Source organism: Varanus komodoensis, unplaced genomic scaffold, assembly GCF_004798865.1.
Source record: "Varanus komodoensis strain SLA01 unplaced genomic scaffold, ASM479886v1 scaffold30, whole genome shotgun sequence".
Classification (NCBI taxonomy): domain Eukaryota; kingdom Metazoa; phylum Chordata; class Lepidosauria; order Squamata; family Varanidae; genus Varanus; species Varanus komodoensis.
Window position 1 is genome coordinate 1,654,920 of NW_025335762.1, and position 17,233 is coordinate 1,672,152.

The window sequence follows — 17,233 nt, forward strand, 5'->3', positions numbered from 1 at the left end:
GCGTAAGTCCTCAGGAGAAAGGGGACCTGCACCTGTTCGCTGACCCCCCCCCCCCACCACTGCTGCATATAGGGAGATGGGCTCCCGGTGGCCTTTGCCTCAGGTACTTGCCGCTGTACGGAGGGCCACTGTCCACGCTGCCTCCATAGCCTTTGGTGGAGCAGAAGGGGGGGGCCCAGCCCGGCTCACAGTGGCAGTTCCTATTGCTGTTGCACACCTGGTGGAAAGACGTTTAAAAAGCGGGTTAGGAGCAAGCACAGATCCACGGGGGAGCAGAGCCTTTGCAAGCCGAGGTGCCAGGATCAGCCCGTGGGGTGCATCACCAGTTAAAAAACGGCAAGGTGACGGGAGAGAGACTCTGGTCGAGCACAAGAGAAAGCCCTGCAAACAGCCTGACCCGGGGGGCTTCCAGGCAAAACTATTAACATGCAGCTGCCTGGCAGCCTACGCAGAACGGCATCGGTGCAAGGAGAGTGTCCAAATGAGCCACCTGTAGCTTCTGGAGCTTTCCCTGCTGCTGCTTCCCTCTTGGGTCTAAGCACAAAAGTCCATTCGGGAGGAAAAGATGGAACATCTCTGGAATGAGAACGCTAGGAGCCGTCTGTCTGGAAGCTCCCCGGGACTCCAAATGCCGCTCATCTGACGATTCCAGTTCAGCCAAGAGGGTTTCCTACAGCTCCCTTCCGCAGAGGCCTGGGATACTGTGAAGAGCTTCAGGATGAGACGCAGTGTAAGGGGACTGGCTGATCAGCTCTGAGCTCAGAAGGGAACGAAATGCAGAAAGTGGTCATGACACTCCGAGAACCCGGGAGGTTCTAGTCCCAGCCAAGCTGAGCTCTCTTTCCTTCGCAAAATCTATCCAGATGCTGTGAGTTTCATCCTTCCAGCATTGAAATATTGGTGAGTGTTCCAAGAAGGTAGAAAAAGTTACCCACTGCCCCTTCAGAGGGCATTACGGACAAATGCCCCAGCCTGTGAGTTAGCTGATCTGTCAATAAATTAAAGATCGGAGGAAGAATCATCAATAACCTTCGATATGCTGATTACACAACTCTCCTCTCAGAAACCCAGGAAGGTCTAAAGCAATTGATCCAAGGAATCAAAGAACAGAGTGAGAAGTTTGGCCTCCTTCTGAACATCAAAAAGACGAAGATCTGGACAACTGCACAGAATGAAGTCATCCAAAGAGCAGCTGATAATGTGGAAGTTGAATTCACTTTCCTGGGATCCCAGATCACTCGCAGCAGCGAATGCAGTCCAGAAATAGAGTGATGCGTCTCCCTATGCCGCGTGGCAACGGCAAGCATCACTCGAGGGTGGGAAAACGAGAACATCGGCTTGGCAACCCAGCGCACATCGGGCCGAGCGATCATTTTCCCCATCGCAACCTACGGCTGTGAAAGTTGGCCAATGAAAAAGCTAGACAAGAGGGAAACGGGCTCATTGGAACTGTGGGGCTGGCGGAGGGCCCTGCGCAGTCCATGGGCAGCGGGAGTCGGGAACAAGCCGGTGCCAGAGCATTTCGAGCCAGCCGCATCCCTGGCTGGCAAGATAACGAAGCTGAGACTCGAGTAGTTTGGCCACGTCATGTGATCGAGCCCCGGCGGGAAAGATATAATGCTTGAAACGCTCAGCGGCAAGAGAAAACCGGGTCGCCAAGGAGCGAGCCGGTTCGACTCCATCGAAGGGGCTGAGGGCCAGAGCACGGTCCGGCTGAAAGAGGTGCCACGGGATTGGAAATGTGGGGAGATTTGGCCCATGGGATCACTTCTAGTTGGACGCAACTGAGCAGCTGAACAGTAAGTACTGAAATTCCCATGTAAAAATTATGCATCGCTTTGTTTAACTTACCCCATGCCCATTACACTGGTTCTTTATATCACAGTCATAACCTAGAATGGAAGCATCCACACACTGGGAGTGTTTGCATATCTGAAACAAGAACACACAGAGAACAACGCCATTCATTGAGATTGGGGCCGCGAACTGTGGAGCAGCAGCACCTGGCGTGTCAGTCTAGCAAAACTTGCACTTCTAAAGATCTGTGGGGTATTAGAATTTGACCCCCAGTGGGTTGTGGACATGAGAACGAGTGTGGTTCTGGTGTCCTTGGTCCACGTGAGGAGACCCCTTTCGGTTTACCTTTCCAGGCGCACATTTGGTGCCCTCGTTCACCATCCCTGGATCGGGCACATCTGATCCCAGTTGGAAGTCCACACCCCAGCAAGTGCTGCCTTTGATGCGAGACTGGATTATGGCAGGCTGAATCCCAAATACAGGCAAGGTTTCCACATTCTCGCACTGCAGCTTTCCACACATGGCGTTCCTGTGGCATGACCATGCAAATCACCGTTATGACTTCCGAGAACATTCGGAGATTATGCAGATAGATTTTGGGCAGGCTGGATTTCTGATGGGGAATCAAGATCATTAAATGGTCCCAGGAAGTAATTCTGGACTCGGGCATCCTAACAATGAGACAGATGTTAGTGTCCTCACCTGAGACACTAGACTTATCAGTGCCACTGGCAGAATGTAACTCTGATCTTCGAGCAGAAGTGTGTGTGTGTGTGTGTGTGTGTGTGTGTGTGTGTGTGTGTGTGTGAGAGAGAGAGAGAGAGAGAGAGAGAGAGAGAGAGAGAGAGAGAGAGAGAGCGCGCGCGCGCGCGCGCGCGCGCGCGAGCGAGCCCTTATCCTCTGAATGAAAATCAGAGAACCAAGTAATCTCTCTTTAACATGCTTTTCCTGGAGAGACTGGTGGATTGAAAAATAATCAAAACTAGGACACAAAAACACAAGAAATAAGCCCAAGCTGTCTTGCTGGGAAAGAGCAATGCTCCCAACCTGTTGTGGCAAGTGTTTCTGCAAAAAACACAAAAAGCCCCAAATGTGACACTGAGTACACAATTCAGGGCAGAATGCGGCCATTTTTTAAAAATCAAACTTTCTAGCTCTCATGGCTACAAAGACATGTTCCAGATTGTGTGGGCAACCCTTGCTGAAATACGAAGTGCCACAGAGGTAGCTAAATAAAATGTCCAGTGCTTAGAAAGCGATACCAGCCCTGGCTGCTTTACCTTCGCAACACCTGGCCACGTAGCCCTTGTGGGGAACACTCCCAGCAGGTGGGCAGAGCAGTGCTTTACAAACTTTCCTTCACCACAGACCCCTTTTAAATACCTTTTGCGGCTGCAGACCACCAAGACCTAACTCAAAAGTTAAAGCACTAGACTGCATCAAATATTTATTTCATTTTTCTCATGAAGGGCCTTCAAATTTGGAGAGAAAGGGAAATAAATTAATCTGTTAATACATACACTCCTATTATAATCTCTTTATTGCAATGATTCCATATGGATTTCAAATAATACTATCAATGCTCTTTTCGCTCAAATGGCCCATTTTATGGTATGGAAAATTAAGATTTTGTTCTATTTCCCATTCCCTCTCGCTTCCACTTGTTCGCACATCCGTTCATTCACATTTAACTGCAAAACACCATAACATTTCTTCAAGCCTTCGCGAACCCCGTGATGACATGGTGGCCCCAGAGGTCCGTGGACCACAGGCTGAGAACCACAGGGATACACCACATTGTTGCATCACACCAACTCACCAGCTTGAGCACTTCTTGTAGTCATGCCCATGGTAACCACAGTTTCCAAACCTGTCACCTTTGGAATTCACTTCAGAAAAGCAAATTTCGGGGGCAGCCTTTGCCTCTGCAAAACACAAACAGTTCGACAAACAGTCAGTACCTGCTCACACGTTGTGCTCGTACTTTTGTCCAGCTCTGCTTCAACCTCACAGCTGTGTGAGCCAGACCCCATGAAGCAGGCGAATCATTGAAAAGAATATGCACACCAGTGAAGATTAAAGACTGTTCCAATACAAGGTTTATCTGTGGAATAGCCTGTTTGGACGTGGGCAAAACAGAGGTTTAAAAGAAGCACTAGATGCAACAGACCACCAGCAAGTGAACAATTCCCCATGAAAGGGATATTCTGCTTTCCAATAGACACAAAACTAACGTTTTGCTCTGTAAGATGCAGCCCAAGTTCCACCGTCACCACCATCCAGCCCAAGCATGGATCCATTGCTCAGGGATTTGGGGGTGGTACCCTCAACAGCTTCCAATAGTCATGAAACAAACATTTTCCTCAATAAGATGCAGCCTATGTACAGTCACAATCAGTACATGCCAAAGCATGGATCCATTGATTAGGGATTTTGGAGGGGATACCTTCAGCAGCTTCTCAAATTCCCTACTGTGCCCAAAGATCTGAAAAGGTTTGTTTGTTTGTTTGTTTGTTTGTTTGTTTTATTGAACATTTTCATATGCTGTCCAACAGTAAAGTCTCTGGACGGCTTACAAAAAACAAGAAACAAAACAATTACATACAACAAACAACACACAACATACAGCATCCAACCATTCATGATAAAATCAAAGATAAATCCAATTAACTTAAAATATTGGGAAAATAGAAAGGTCCCCGCCTGATGCAGAAAAGAATAAAGTCATGGCACCAAATGAACCTGCCTGGGGAGCATGTTCCAAAGTTGGGGTGCCACTGCCAAAAAGGCCCTTCTCCAAGTAGTTACCCTCCTAATTTCCTTCAAAGAGGGCTCCCGGAGAAGGACCTCTGCCTCAGATCGCAAGGGCTGGGCAGGCACATAGGGAAGAAGATGCTCCTTCAGGTGTGGGGACTCCCGGTTTTAATGCTTTAAAAGGTAAACCCAACACCTTGAATGGAAGCCAGAAAGCAACTAGCAACCAGCCCAAGTCCTTCAAAGCAGGAGTAATTTTGATTCCAGTACTGATGGTGCAGAAACTAACTTTTGAACCAACAAAAACTTCTAGATGCTCTTCAGGGTTAGTCCTATAGAGCATATTGCAATGGTCAATGCAGCATCCTAGAATAGTAGAGTCAGGAGGGGCCAGAGGGCATGATGTAATCAAGACAGAGATAAACGTTGCAAGATTGGGCTGACGAAGGAACAGCCATGGGCAACACCCTACCCAAAGCCCAAACCTTCCGTTGTTCTGCCCAACCCAAGAGAACAGAATAGCTGTTTGTTTCTCTTACTCGAGCCAAAGATGGCCTGACACTGGGCCTCGTAGAACTGGCACACGCCGTTGTAGCAGTAGGCCTCCTCTTTGTGGCAGGGATGCCCATTCTGCAGGGTAACATCTTGCGGGCAAAACGGCGCGGTCCCATTGCAGTACTCCGGAAGGTCACACTCGCTGGCGCTCTCTCGGCACTGGGTGCCTTTGGAAACGAACTAGAACGGGAGGGGAGAAATGGGCCGTGGTCAACTTTGCGAGCCCATTTTGGGACTAATCCAGAAGCATCTGGGAAAATACTCATCCTTCCAGTAGCACCACCCCAGAATAGTGTGGTAGAAACAATGCTTGGCATGCACACCAGACATTTCCAGTGCCCAAAGCATTCCAACCCATCTCAGCGATATTAATCTCAGCTCTAGCAGGTAGGCCGATATTAGTATTCCCATATAGTAGGTTTCATGCTGTCCTTGTCTGTCTTTCTTTGAGTTACTTTCCATGTAAATGGCTCAGGCAAAACCAATAAAGTAGGCAGACAAACGGACGGCAGGAGAGAAGGGGCAGCCGTCGCCCAAGAGAGATTCGGTCCTATTGAACCCGTCCCAGCAGAGTAGAGTTTTCCACGAGGCGTCTGCATCTGGAGCTCAGACATGGCAGTCTAACCACTTGTGTGATTGACTTCCACAAGCAGTGTGGCCAGCAGTAACGTCACAAATTCCTTACTCCTGTCCAAAGGAGAAGGGAAGCACAAGAGAAGTATTTGCGCGGGTCCCACACAAACTTGGCAAGGCAAGTCTGGGGCCAAACCAGCCACTAGACCAAATGGGAAAAGGTACAGCTGCAAACTGCATTTTAAAATATATAAAAATATATAATAAACTCTTCTTGCATGCCACAGTCCTGATAGAAATTGGGCTTATCCATGCTTCCTTTAGATAGATAGATAGATAGATAGATAGATAGATAGATAGATAGATAGATAGATATAGAATTATCAGGATTGTGGCATGCAAGAAGAGTTTACTCCCTTAATGCAGTTGAGAGAACTCCCTCCTCTCTATCGAGATCAGCCTTCCAAAGGGATGGGGGAGCCCCTTCAAGGGCTGCAAGCAGCAGAGGAAGGATGCTTGTTGGGACCACGGCAGGGGAAGGGACGGTCGAAAACCTCTCCTCGTGCCACGTACTCATGGCATGGACCAGGCACCCCGCACAAAGGTCTCGGGCATCACCGGAGTGAGAATTATGTCTACCGATCGCTCTGGGGGCTCAGACCCCACAAAGCAGTGTCCACGGAGGTCTCCAGAGGTGCCCCAAGAAATCCTCTTCCCACCCCCTTAAAGAGGAGGTGAGAGCCACATTGTATTGGTGCCCAGGGGCTGCCCAAAAGGCATTCCTGTGGTTGGCCGTCCGAGGGCAACCTGGCAGGCGTGATTTTGTTCTAGTATCACGTCTGGCATCAAGGCATGCTTGCTATTATGAACTGTGATTTCCCGCCTTGCGGCACTGCATGAATTTTAGAAGTGCCCACTTATTCCAGCTCAGCTGGCTCTCAGGTAAGTAAATTTGGGGCTGCGGGCCGAGATCACTTCACCGCACGGTTCAGGTCGTTTGTGCAAGGACTTCCGGGGAGAAGGCCTTACTCGGCAGTTGTGGCAACAGTCTCCGTAGCCACACTCAGCCCCTGGACGGAGTCGACACGCTCCTGCCTCACAGCACGGATCGGACTTGCACTCCTGCAACAAGAGGGAGGACAAAAGGGAACGCTGATGAGGAGGAAGGGCATCCCGGGGAATTTCTTCACTGCAACACTGGACTGGGCCTCTGGCAGACATGACGCTCAGCCACTGCGAAGGGGCGAGCTGGGTGGCGTCTGGGCTTGCTGATGGGGGGCTGGCAGGCGATCACAGGCGTGGAATGGGTCTGACTGAAGAGGGGCCTTCTCTGCAGCGGCGCCTGTTCTTCGGAGTGATTTCCAGAAGATGCCGCTTGCTCAGCGCATGGGGCTCGATCCCTGACGGGAACACTGGGCAGGCTTGCCGGGAACTCGGACTTGGGGCCATGTCCGTGTGGAGCCAAGCCCAGGGAACCCATGGAATTTCCGCCCCCAAAACATTCCTCTCACACAGTTTCTCACACTGGGAAGAAGGCCCCACAGCTTCTTATGTTCTCATGCCTAAGGTTATTTGATTTGTACCCCGCCTTTTTCTTGCGAAGAACTCACAGGGGCTTACACCATTCTCCTCCTCCTGCTCTCAGTCTTATCCCCACAACAACAACCCTGTGAGGGAGGTTGAGCTGAGAGTCCCTGACTGGCCCAAAGTCCCCCAGCGAGTTGCACAGCTGAGCGGGGCCCAGAACCCAGAGCACCTGAGCCCCAGTCCCAGCCTTAACCACTACACCACACTGCCTATCAAGTTCCCTTTTGCTGTGGTCCAGCAGGAGAACCATCTGACTGTTGGCAGGCACCTCACCTTCCTGAGAAAGCTCCTATGACCTGCCAGACCTCAAATCGGTCTAGAACCTTGCTTCAGCAAGCCTCCCTTCGCGCTGCCCAGCTGCTAACCTCCAGCGATCCGCAGTCGCATTCCTCGCCAGCGTCCACTAGCTTGTTGCCGCAGGACGGGGCGCTGTAGGTCTCGTCCGGCCGGGGAATGTTGAGCAGGCAACTTCCCCCCTTGTTCAGCGTGAGCTTTTCAAAGTCCTCCTCGCTGCAGCTGCTGAAGTTTCGGGCTCCTCTACAAACACGAAAAGTTAGAGCAGTGCTTCAACTGGTCCCACTCAGAGTCAAGAGCTGGGTTTTCAGGCGGGGCTCCCCATGGACTCCCGGGTTTTGAGACTGCCCCCCGTGGGCTCCACAAAGACACCCACCCCACTTTCTCCTCTTGCACCCCATGAGCTTAATTAATGTTCCAACGAATTAGTGAGTGCTGCTGGTTTGAACATTGCGATGGCGGCCTCAGACTTGTAAAGAAGCCAAAAGAAGTTACACGTCTCTGCACTGACTGCGGAGCCGTGCTTTTCTCTGCAAGGAGTGCAGAAACCAAGTGGGCCGCCAGAGAAAGGGGTGGAACAATCCGCTCCTTCTCCACAAACTCACTTATTGGCCTGCAGAGAATCCCTGGCCACCTGTGGCGACCAAGCACATTGGCTTCGGCGAATGGGGCGGCATAAAAATGTTTTAATAAATAATAAATAAATAAATAAATAAATAAATACACGGCTGTGCTAAACTGCTTATTCCTGGCTCTTTTTTGTGTTCATTTGGGGGAGCAGGGATTGGGTTTTCATAAAATATTACACCATGTTCCAGGGCTTCCTCAACAAAAAATGAGGAAGCCACTGCTCTGGGATACATCTACACTAAAAGCTTGCATCTATCCTACACCAGTATCATCGGCTGGGCTCATGTCTCACCCCAAATATTCTAGGGAACTGCTGTTTGTTTGATAAAGGTGCTGAAAATTCTGGAAGAGAACCCTCTATTCCCAACTGCAATTCCTCAAGTTCCCTGTGGAGAGGGAATAGTCCCTAAGATCACAGTCTTACACCTATTAGACACGTTAAAATGTTTGGAATTCCCTGCAATTCCCAGGGAGCATGGTTCCCTCCAGCAGGTGCAGACCTAGTCCCTACCTAAGCAAGCACAAGACTGCACCTTAAGCCAGGCCTAAACATGCCTTCTTCCTTGGGATCACATCTGGGGAAATGTGCAGGAAACGAGCTTGAAAAAGAACAGCAGAGGGCAGCTGCAGGGCTGCTCCATCAGATCAGCTGCATTCAGCTGCTCCATTCCCTGCACTGTCAGCACCCCTGCCTCCTATTCTAAGAATCAGTGGCTGATTTTGCTTCCCGGCCACCTTCCCTGCCCACCCCTTTTTCGTGGTGTCTTTTATATTGTAAGCCGACAGGTTGGGACCATCTTGCTTTTATTGCTCATACAGAAACCACTTTATGAGGCTTTTTGGCTGAAGGACATGGAAAAAGCACTTTAAGTAAGTAAATAAATGATGAGTGTGGATTTTCTTATGCAACTCAAAGCTCTTGGAACTGGGAGTACATGGAAGGAAAGAACCAGCTTTCATTTATTCTGAAGGATGAGATTCCAGCTCTCAGCATGATGTTTTGAAAATACGCGAGCAGTGATTTTAAAAAGACTGCAATGCTCAGGGGTCCCTGGATCCCTCCTCCTCTCCTGTTGCTAGCAATTCTTCCATCCTTCCGAAGACAGATGCGAGCATTACTTACGACGCTCCGGAGTTCATAATGCAGTTCGTTGTTCTGCAGTAACAGTTTCTTTCATCGTCATGATTCATTCCTAGGTTATGCCCCAGTTCATGAGCCACGATGGATGCGAACATCTGCACGCTGATCGTCCCGAACTGCAGCATCATGTGAAAGCAAAGACGCCAATAAGGGAGTGGAGGGCTAAGCTAATCTGAGCACGGACGCAACTCCAGGAGGCTCTCACAGATAGGACCTACACACGCACTCGCACGCACACACATATTGTGCCTGATTGTCGGCTTCTCATGGGCTGCCCTCGGAGCCCTGTTGACTGAGGAGTGAAATCTAAATGCTTGGAGTGGATAAAAAGCACATGCAGCCTCCAAGCGCACAAGAACAGGATGTGACAATCCCATGTTCTTCCAGTGCATATTAAAAGAACAAAGGTTTATCCAGCAGTGGGAGAGAACTGAGGATGGGAGGGGAACTCCCACAAAGAGGCTGAAAGAGGAAAAAGCGTGGACTTACTGCTCGTATGGTACCAAGACAACTCTGATAAAGTCACTATTATTTAATCAAGCTTTTGTTGAACAACCAGCCACATTTTATTGGTAGAACTTGATTTTAAATATTTTGTTCCTTTTGGGGTTTTTTAAATTTACTCTTCACCATTATTTTAGGTAAAGGGCAGTTTCTGCATTTTGCAAAGAAAGGGTTGCAGATTTTTGTACAATCCCCAAGAGAACCCCGTTTACGAGCTCTTCCTCTCTGGGATCAGCACGGAGCCATTCCAGTCACAGCACACAATAACCTGGTCCCTGCAACCACTAGAGCCTTCCATGGTTTATTTAGACATGTGTAACATTTCATCAGACCAGTGATTGTGGCTTGTTCTTTCATTCAAGCCCTGCAAGCGTGGATTGTTGCCATGGTTAACAAACCACCCAGAACCCATGGGCTGTTTTAGGGTTGTGTGTGGCTTGTTACCCACCCTCACTGGCTTTGAATAATGCAACAAACTGCAGCGGTGGCTTGAATGTTCACAATGCCTGCCTGCACACTGCACGGTGGTTTAAACAAGCCACACGGATCGTGCGAACCGTCCTGAAGTCACTCACTTTTACACTCTGGCGTAAAGCCAATCAGCAATTTTAACATGGGCACATGCCAACCCATGTTAAAGTGAAGCTACCGGATTGTTGTGTCCACCCCAAATGCATTCTGCTACAGACGTAAACACAATCACACCTTAACTCAATGAAGGCGCAGTTAATGACATCTTACCACATTAATCCCTCCGGCATGGCTCTTGGAACACACCGTCCCCACGTAGGCCATCCCTGCTGTTCCGCCAAACCCCTTCTTCCTAAAATACCCCGGGAAGCCCCACCGAGACAGACAGGTGAGAGATCTAATGGGCTGCTTCGAGAGGCAAACTACGATCGCCTGTCTTAAGTCACAAGTATCACCCAAGCACACTGTGCTGTATGTGCACTGATCGTGCTCTACGAAACATCCGTGTTCATTCATTTGGTTTCATTCTTAAACAAGAACGTGGAATTACAGGGAAACCCTGACGATTAGGGTAGCAAACAAGTTTAAAAGGTTCAGAAAGCGAGGCTCCACTGCCACATTTTCAGCAGGGTGAAATCTCATTTAAGAAATGTAAGAAATAATATGGAAGGGCTGCACTGCGGAGGAGCACTGCTGTAAGAGCAGCCAGGCTGGATCAGGCCCAGGGTCCAGCAAGCTCATGTTCCCCAGCAACAGGGTGCACAGGCGTACCACCTCCAGTCCCGGGTGCATTCAGGTGACCCAAAGGCCCACCTTGCAGACAAACGACACATGCAGGTCCTTCCCAACACAACCCAGGGTGCTCCCGAGATGCTCACAAGCTCTTACGGCCACAGCATTTCCCCCCTTTTTCCCCTCCCCTTTCTTAATTTTGCAGGGATCCCAATGCTCAACCTCCAACATGACTTTTGGTAACACCGCCTTCAAAGAGTCTAACTGCCACATCACTGGCTCGTTGCCCTTTTTTAAATTGTGCCCAAAATTTGCACTTTAAAAAAAATAGTCGCAGAAAACCTCAGTGCTACTATTTGGAAGCCTCATTCTTATCTCATCAATGCCCTGGAAGGCTACTTTCCTTCTCACTGGATGGCTGTAAAATGGGAAGCTGTTGAGTTAGAAGTGAAATCGCACAGAGACCTTCGCTTGTGAAAAGGGTGGACATATAGATCACCCCCTTCCCAGCGAGGGCCCCCATTGCTGGTTTGACTGGACCTGGTCTCAGCTCCCGCCACCCTTTCCACCCCTTCCACCAGGTGTTCCTGAAAGTGGAAAACTGCAAGCCACTCCATTCACAAGAGCATGGAGTGTGGACAGCTGTTGAAACACAGGCTTCCGGTTAAAATGGTTGTTTTGAGAGGGCTAATGGGGAATTTTTGACAGAGGTAGGTTCATGTTATAAGGACCCAGCCAATGGCATTCCCGAATTCCCCTTAATAACACAGTTCCCATTTCCTGGTGGGTGGAGAAGAGGCGTTTTCATTACTGGGTTTCTCTTTGTGGCCAGTATCAATTGCTCTTTCACGGTTTTCCTTTCAGAACGAGGGAGGGAAACCCAGGTCTTACAGAACAAACTGTGCGCTGTCGTGCCTCCGGCGTGGGACGAGATCCTGTTCGCGCCACTGCACGAAGTTGGCGAGAACATCCGCTGCCCCGCCTTCGAGGCGGATCTTGTTCTGCACCGTCCAGATCTCCAAGCCGACCAACACGATGCGGATGTTCAACATCACGTACATCTGGAAAAGCAGAGCGGAAAATGGAACACGGGGCAGAATTGGAACGAGTACAGGACTGCCAAAGCTCCGATGTCTATTTGGCCAGGAAAAGGTCCTACGGTTGGTTCCTAGCAAGCCCCGGCCCGAGCGGGGAGCTGCAGGGGAAATGTCTCTCTGTTGCCCTGGCAGCTGGACGCAAGTTCTTCACTTGAGAGTGACGTGTGCCTCCCGTTTTAAACCAGAAAAAACACTGCACCCCACCCAATTATTGTAAAGATGTTAAGGCCACCCTTCAGTGTAAGAATCGGGGTGGTCTTCCGTGAAATCATAATAAGAAAACAGCAATATAAAATGTAGCACCACTTCCCAGGATGCTTCAGCCGAGGAATGTGCCACCAAAGGTGACCCCAGCAGCCACCAACCACGAGGGTTTCAATCGGGGATTAGACAAAGGGAGGATCAAGCTGCCAGTGGCTACTGGTCGCAATGACCACATGTTACCAGCACGAGAACCATGTGGCTGGGGGGCGCCATGAAGGAATGCTCTGAAACAATGACCTCTTTCTGGGCTGCCACAAGCACCCGGTGGAAAGAAAACGCTAGAGTACACAGGCTTTGGGTCCAATCCAAGCGCCTTCTTATGGCCCATTTTGGAACATCAGCCAAAACCCAGGGTTAGGGATAAGAGTGGATAGGATCTATTTAGTCATGCACTTCACTTTTTGTGTGGACCACCTGGGCAAATAGGCATTTCTGCTTGCCACTGAAAAGACAACATGGTGCCAGGTGGGAATCCCCAGGGAAGGCCTTCCATGAACAACAAAATTGCATGATTCAGTCGTCCTTCTTGCAGAATCCAGGTTTACCTTCCCACAAACTTCCTTTATTGTTTACTTAAATACAGAATACACAGTGGCTTGAATAAAGGGAGCGCAGGAAAAAAGTCAGCACAGACTGAATTCCAATGCCCGTTCCGTTATCACTGCATAAACCACAAAGCTTCCACTTACACTGTCCAAGTAGTTGGCCAACTGCACCATTTCTTCTCTTACAGCAGTTTCATTCTGACCCAACAACTGGTACTGCCAGGGAAAGACAAGGTTAGGCATGGCAAGAAAGTGGGATCTTTCCTCTTTGAAAACAGCTGCCTGCAATCTCAGAGACCTGTGCTTAAAATCTGCCTAAAATCAGGGTGTGCTTAGCGAGTTTCCAGATGCTGCTGTTCTCCAGAGCCAAGTCACGGAGGCAGAGGAGACCGATTTCGAAGTCCAGCTAAGTCCAGGCCTCTGCTCGGTGCAGCAATTCGCCAGCGGACGGCCCAGTCTCTGCTTGAAGAACTTCCGCAAGGGAGCAAACCCCACCCAGAGGGCTCCTCTGTCCCACGGCCACCCGTGCCTTTTCATCAGGAGAAGGGAGGAAAGCTTCCTTCCCCATTTGAGCAGCCTCGCTCCTGTGGACTGCAGCTGATCCACACGGATCATCCGAGGGGAGAGGATACTTCGGCTGGTCCGGAACAGAGCCGCCGGGCTGCTAACAGGGTAAGAGTGGATAGGATCTATTCAGTCATGCACTTCACTTTTTGTGTGGACCACCTGGGCAAATAGGTATCTTTGCTCGCCACTGAAAAGACAACACGGTGCCAGGTGGGAATCCCCAGGGAAGGCCTTCCATGAACAACAAAATTGCACGATTCAGTCTTCCTTCTTGCGGAATCCAGGTTTACTTTCCCACAAACTTCCTAGGTATGAACACATAACACTGGCCCTTTTCCACCTACACGGGCTACCAGTCGAAGCCCGGGTCCAATTTAAGGTGCTATAAAGCCCTAAACGGCTTAGGACCTGGTTACCTGAAGGAGCGTCTCCTTCCATATGTGGCTGCCTGCCCCTTAAGGTCTGGGGCAGACGCCCTTCTCTGGGAGCCCTCCCTGAAGGAGATTAGGAGGGTGGCTACCTGGAGAAAGGCCTTCTCTGCGGTGGCACCCAGATTGTGGAACACGCTTCCCAGAGAGGTCCATCTGGTGCCGTCACTTTATTCTTTTCGGCACCAGGCTAAAACCTTTTTCTTTTCCCAATGTTTTAAGACCTCACTGTTTTAATTGGGGTTTTATCGTTAGTTGAAATGTTAGGTAGCTGTGTCTTATTTTGCATTTTGTATTGTTAAACCATCCTGAGACTTTGGTAATGGTATGGTCTAGAAAAGTTTTAAATAAAATAAATAAATTTTCCCTGCACTGTGTTGAGTCTGGGAAAAAAATTAGATTTGATCTGAAACTGATCAGAGATAAGTTTTCAGCCATTTCCTGCTGGGGCAAAACAACTTGGGAATGCTGGATTCCTCAGTTTTGAGTCTGCACTGAAAGGCATGAAAAGTCATGCGAACGTTTGGTGGCAAATGTTGTTAGAGAAAAGAGCAGAAGAGCAGACAACAGCTGCCCCAAATCTAACGGGAGCGAGACGGAATTTCTTAGCTCCAGTTTTGCTAGTGAGCCAACCAGGACAGCTTGCTGGATAAGCAGCACTCCTCTTTCCCGGAGAGGACGGAGAACGGCAGAAAATAACAAAGCCTCTTGTTCCCCTCGGCTTATTGAGATCCTTCCTCCCGCAGCACTGCTGGGAAAGTGTGCTGGCGGGGAAGCACTGGGGCAAAGCGGAAAGACGCGGGTGCTCGCTGGGGCCGAGGAGGCCTGCGTTCTCCAGCGGAGAGAAACGAGGGCGGGACACTGGAAATGGCCACGGCGCAGACCCATCTGCTCCAGGGCTGGGGGGCGGACACATCCTGCCAATGGACGGCTGCCATATTTTGGACTGGAGGACATCCAGCTTCGACCCAGGGAGAGTGAACTAGCCTCAAGAAAACATGTTTGCAACACATTTTGGCCCAATACGTAAACCGTTTTTCCAGCATCTTGGGACTTGCTCTCTCCTTTCGGATCATGTTTACAGGAACCTTCCATAACCCAGCAGTCTCCAAATGTGCTGGACTACAGCTCCCATCATCCCTGGCCAGAATGGCCACTGGCTGTTTCAGATAATTCGGTGAGCACCAAAATCATACCCTTTCTTTGTCCACAACTATAAAGAGCTCCACGTATCTGGTCTGGAGGAGGACTCCTCGTTTTCTCTGCAGGGAACAAGGAAGGGGTGAAGTTATAAGACGCTAGATCTTTTCTTCCAATTCCTCGGTTCAAACCCGAGCGATGTCACTACAGCCCACATTCCCATTTTCTACTCATGACACAGCCGGAATGCGGGGATACACGCCCAGGACAAAGAAAGCCAAAACATTCCTAACAAAAGACATCAATTCCTTTCTTTCCTTTTTTTCATGAATGCTAGATCAAGATTTGGCACTCAGTCTGGCCAAGCGAAATGAGAGCCCAAAGGAAAAACGAAATAGGAAGACATGAAAAGTGCTTCAATCGCTTTCCTTTGATTAGTTAGGAAAGAGCTTTATGACCTGCCTTCCAAGTTATATATGACATTTTCAAGGCAGAATTAGAGGAGCAGTACCCATGACTGGATCAATGGTGGATTTCATATTACATCAATAAAAACAAGTTTCTAGCTCTTATGAACAGCATATGTAGAGGTCCTGAATCACCTCTTCATTACTGGTACAACTCCCATCCCTTTTTATGAACCCTTCCATTCCATCCCTTCTGTGCAACCCAAGTGACTTCTCACTATTTACTCAAACCATCCAAATTCTTTGAACAATTACTCTCAGACACATTTTTGTTTTAAGTTCAGAGAAAAAAAAACAATCAGAGACATGAGAGTTTTTTTTTCTGGGACTGCAATCATAGCCCTGTTAAGAGCAAGTCACCCTCTCATTCCACCAGTAGAAACAGAAGTTTGGGGAGCAGTCATTTCTATGCTTTATCCTGAGAAAATAGTTGAACAAACTGATCTGAAACTCAGCAGTATCGAAGAGGAGGGTTTGAGGAGGGCCTGTGCCGATTTGGAGCTAGAAAGACCAAGAAATGGCTTGTTTATAGGAGCTTAAAGTTTGAGGAATGCCCCCTAGCAGTTTGACCAATATGGCCTGCTTGCCCCCGATGTGGAGTTCAGTGTGCTGGCCGTGGGCACAGCTTCTCTTGGAAAACAGTGTGTCAGGGAGAAGGAGCACCACACATCTATAGTTTTGTCAAATCTGACGTTTCTTACCCCGTTTTATAAACATAAGCCTGACAGGGAAGGATGACTAGAGAAAAGGCTCTTCTCTCATTGAGTTCACACAGACCGAGGTGCTGTGACTTCAAAACATTTATGCCTTCGTACACTGTCAAATTGCAGAAGTCACTGGCATAAGATATGAAGATGCCGGGGGCTTAGAGAGAGCGTCTTTCCTTTGCCCTTCCCATCCCCCTTTCCTTGCATGTCGTGACTTTTTCGAGTGAAACCCTGGGACGGGAATACGGAAGAGCTCGATCAGGACCCCTGGAGCAGCTTTGCCCCCGGCCATGAGGGTCTGTACCCAAGATCAGACTGAATGGTTGATGATCAGAGTCTGACCCTGAATACCACCCCCCCCCCCGCAAATGCTGCAAACAAGCTAAGTCCATGTGGGTCTCCCTCCTTGATCATCCACAGACATGCTTCCTATTCCGAATGCTCAGTCTGGGAGTGCCTACACGTTTGCAGCCAGAAAAAGCTGCCGGGGGGGTAGCAACAGGGGAGGGACCCCAGTTTTTCAGAAATGCCAAGCAGCCTTTAGCTTACAAAGAATCCCTAAAAGTGGGAAGGGAGCCAAAAGCCGACAAATGCAGACGGAGTTTGGAGGGTGGGCTTCGAATGCTGAATGACCGCTTCATGGATGGAGCGGAAGGAAGTACAGTAAAACCTTGGATAGCGAGCATAATTCGTTCCGGAAACATGCTTGTAATCCAAAGCACTTGTACATCAAAGCGAATTCCCCCATAAGGTTCAACGTAAATAAGGTTAATTCATTCTGTAAGTTTTTTTTTTAATCACAAAAATTTGAAGCAGCCACACGCGATGTGGGGAGGTGGGCGCGATCGCGGGCATACCGGGTACGGGGAGACGAGGCTGCACTCACACCCACAGCGAGAGAGAGAAGAACCAGCGTTCGGTTGTGACGTGGCGCTTGGCGGGCAAAGCGCGCATAACACTCGTGCAGCAAGACGTCGCTC

The 17,233-nt window shown here is 49.4% G+C and overlaps 1 protein-coding gene across 1 annotated transcript in view; it reads right to left on the reverse strand.

Annotated features, from left to right (window-relative positions):
- ADAM9 (ADAM metallopeptidase domain 9) overlaps nt 1–17,233 on the reverse strand; it is a 49,416-nt gene that overhangs the window by 9,041 nt on the left and 23,142 nt on the right. The window contains exons 7-18 of the mRNA XM_044437373.1: nt 15,136–15,201; nt 13,089–13,160; nt 11,930–12,099; nt 10,577–10,658; nt 9,314–9,447; nt 7,632–7,803; nt 6,709–6,801; nt 5,091–5,286; nt 3,617–3,722; nt 2,143–2,326; nt 1,852–1,932; nt 112–217 (exon numbers count right to left, since the gene is read on the reverse strand). Coding sequence (XP_044293308.1) covers nt 112–217; nt 1,852–1,932; nt 2,143–2,326; nt 3,617–3,722; nt 5,091–5,286; nt 6,709–6,801; nt 7,632–7,803; nt 9,314–9,447; nt 10,577–10,658; nt 11,930–12,099; nt 13,089–13,160; nt 15,136–15,201 — 1,462 coding nt within the window. The remainder of the gene's footprint in view (nt 1–111; nt 218–1,851; nt 1,933–2,142; nt 2,327–3,616; nt 3,723–5,090; nt 5,287–6,708; nt 6,802–7,631; nt 7,804–9,313; nt 9,448–10,576; nt 10,659–11,929; nt 12,100–13,088; nt 13,161–15,135; nt 15,202–17,233) is intronic.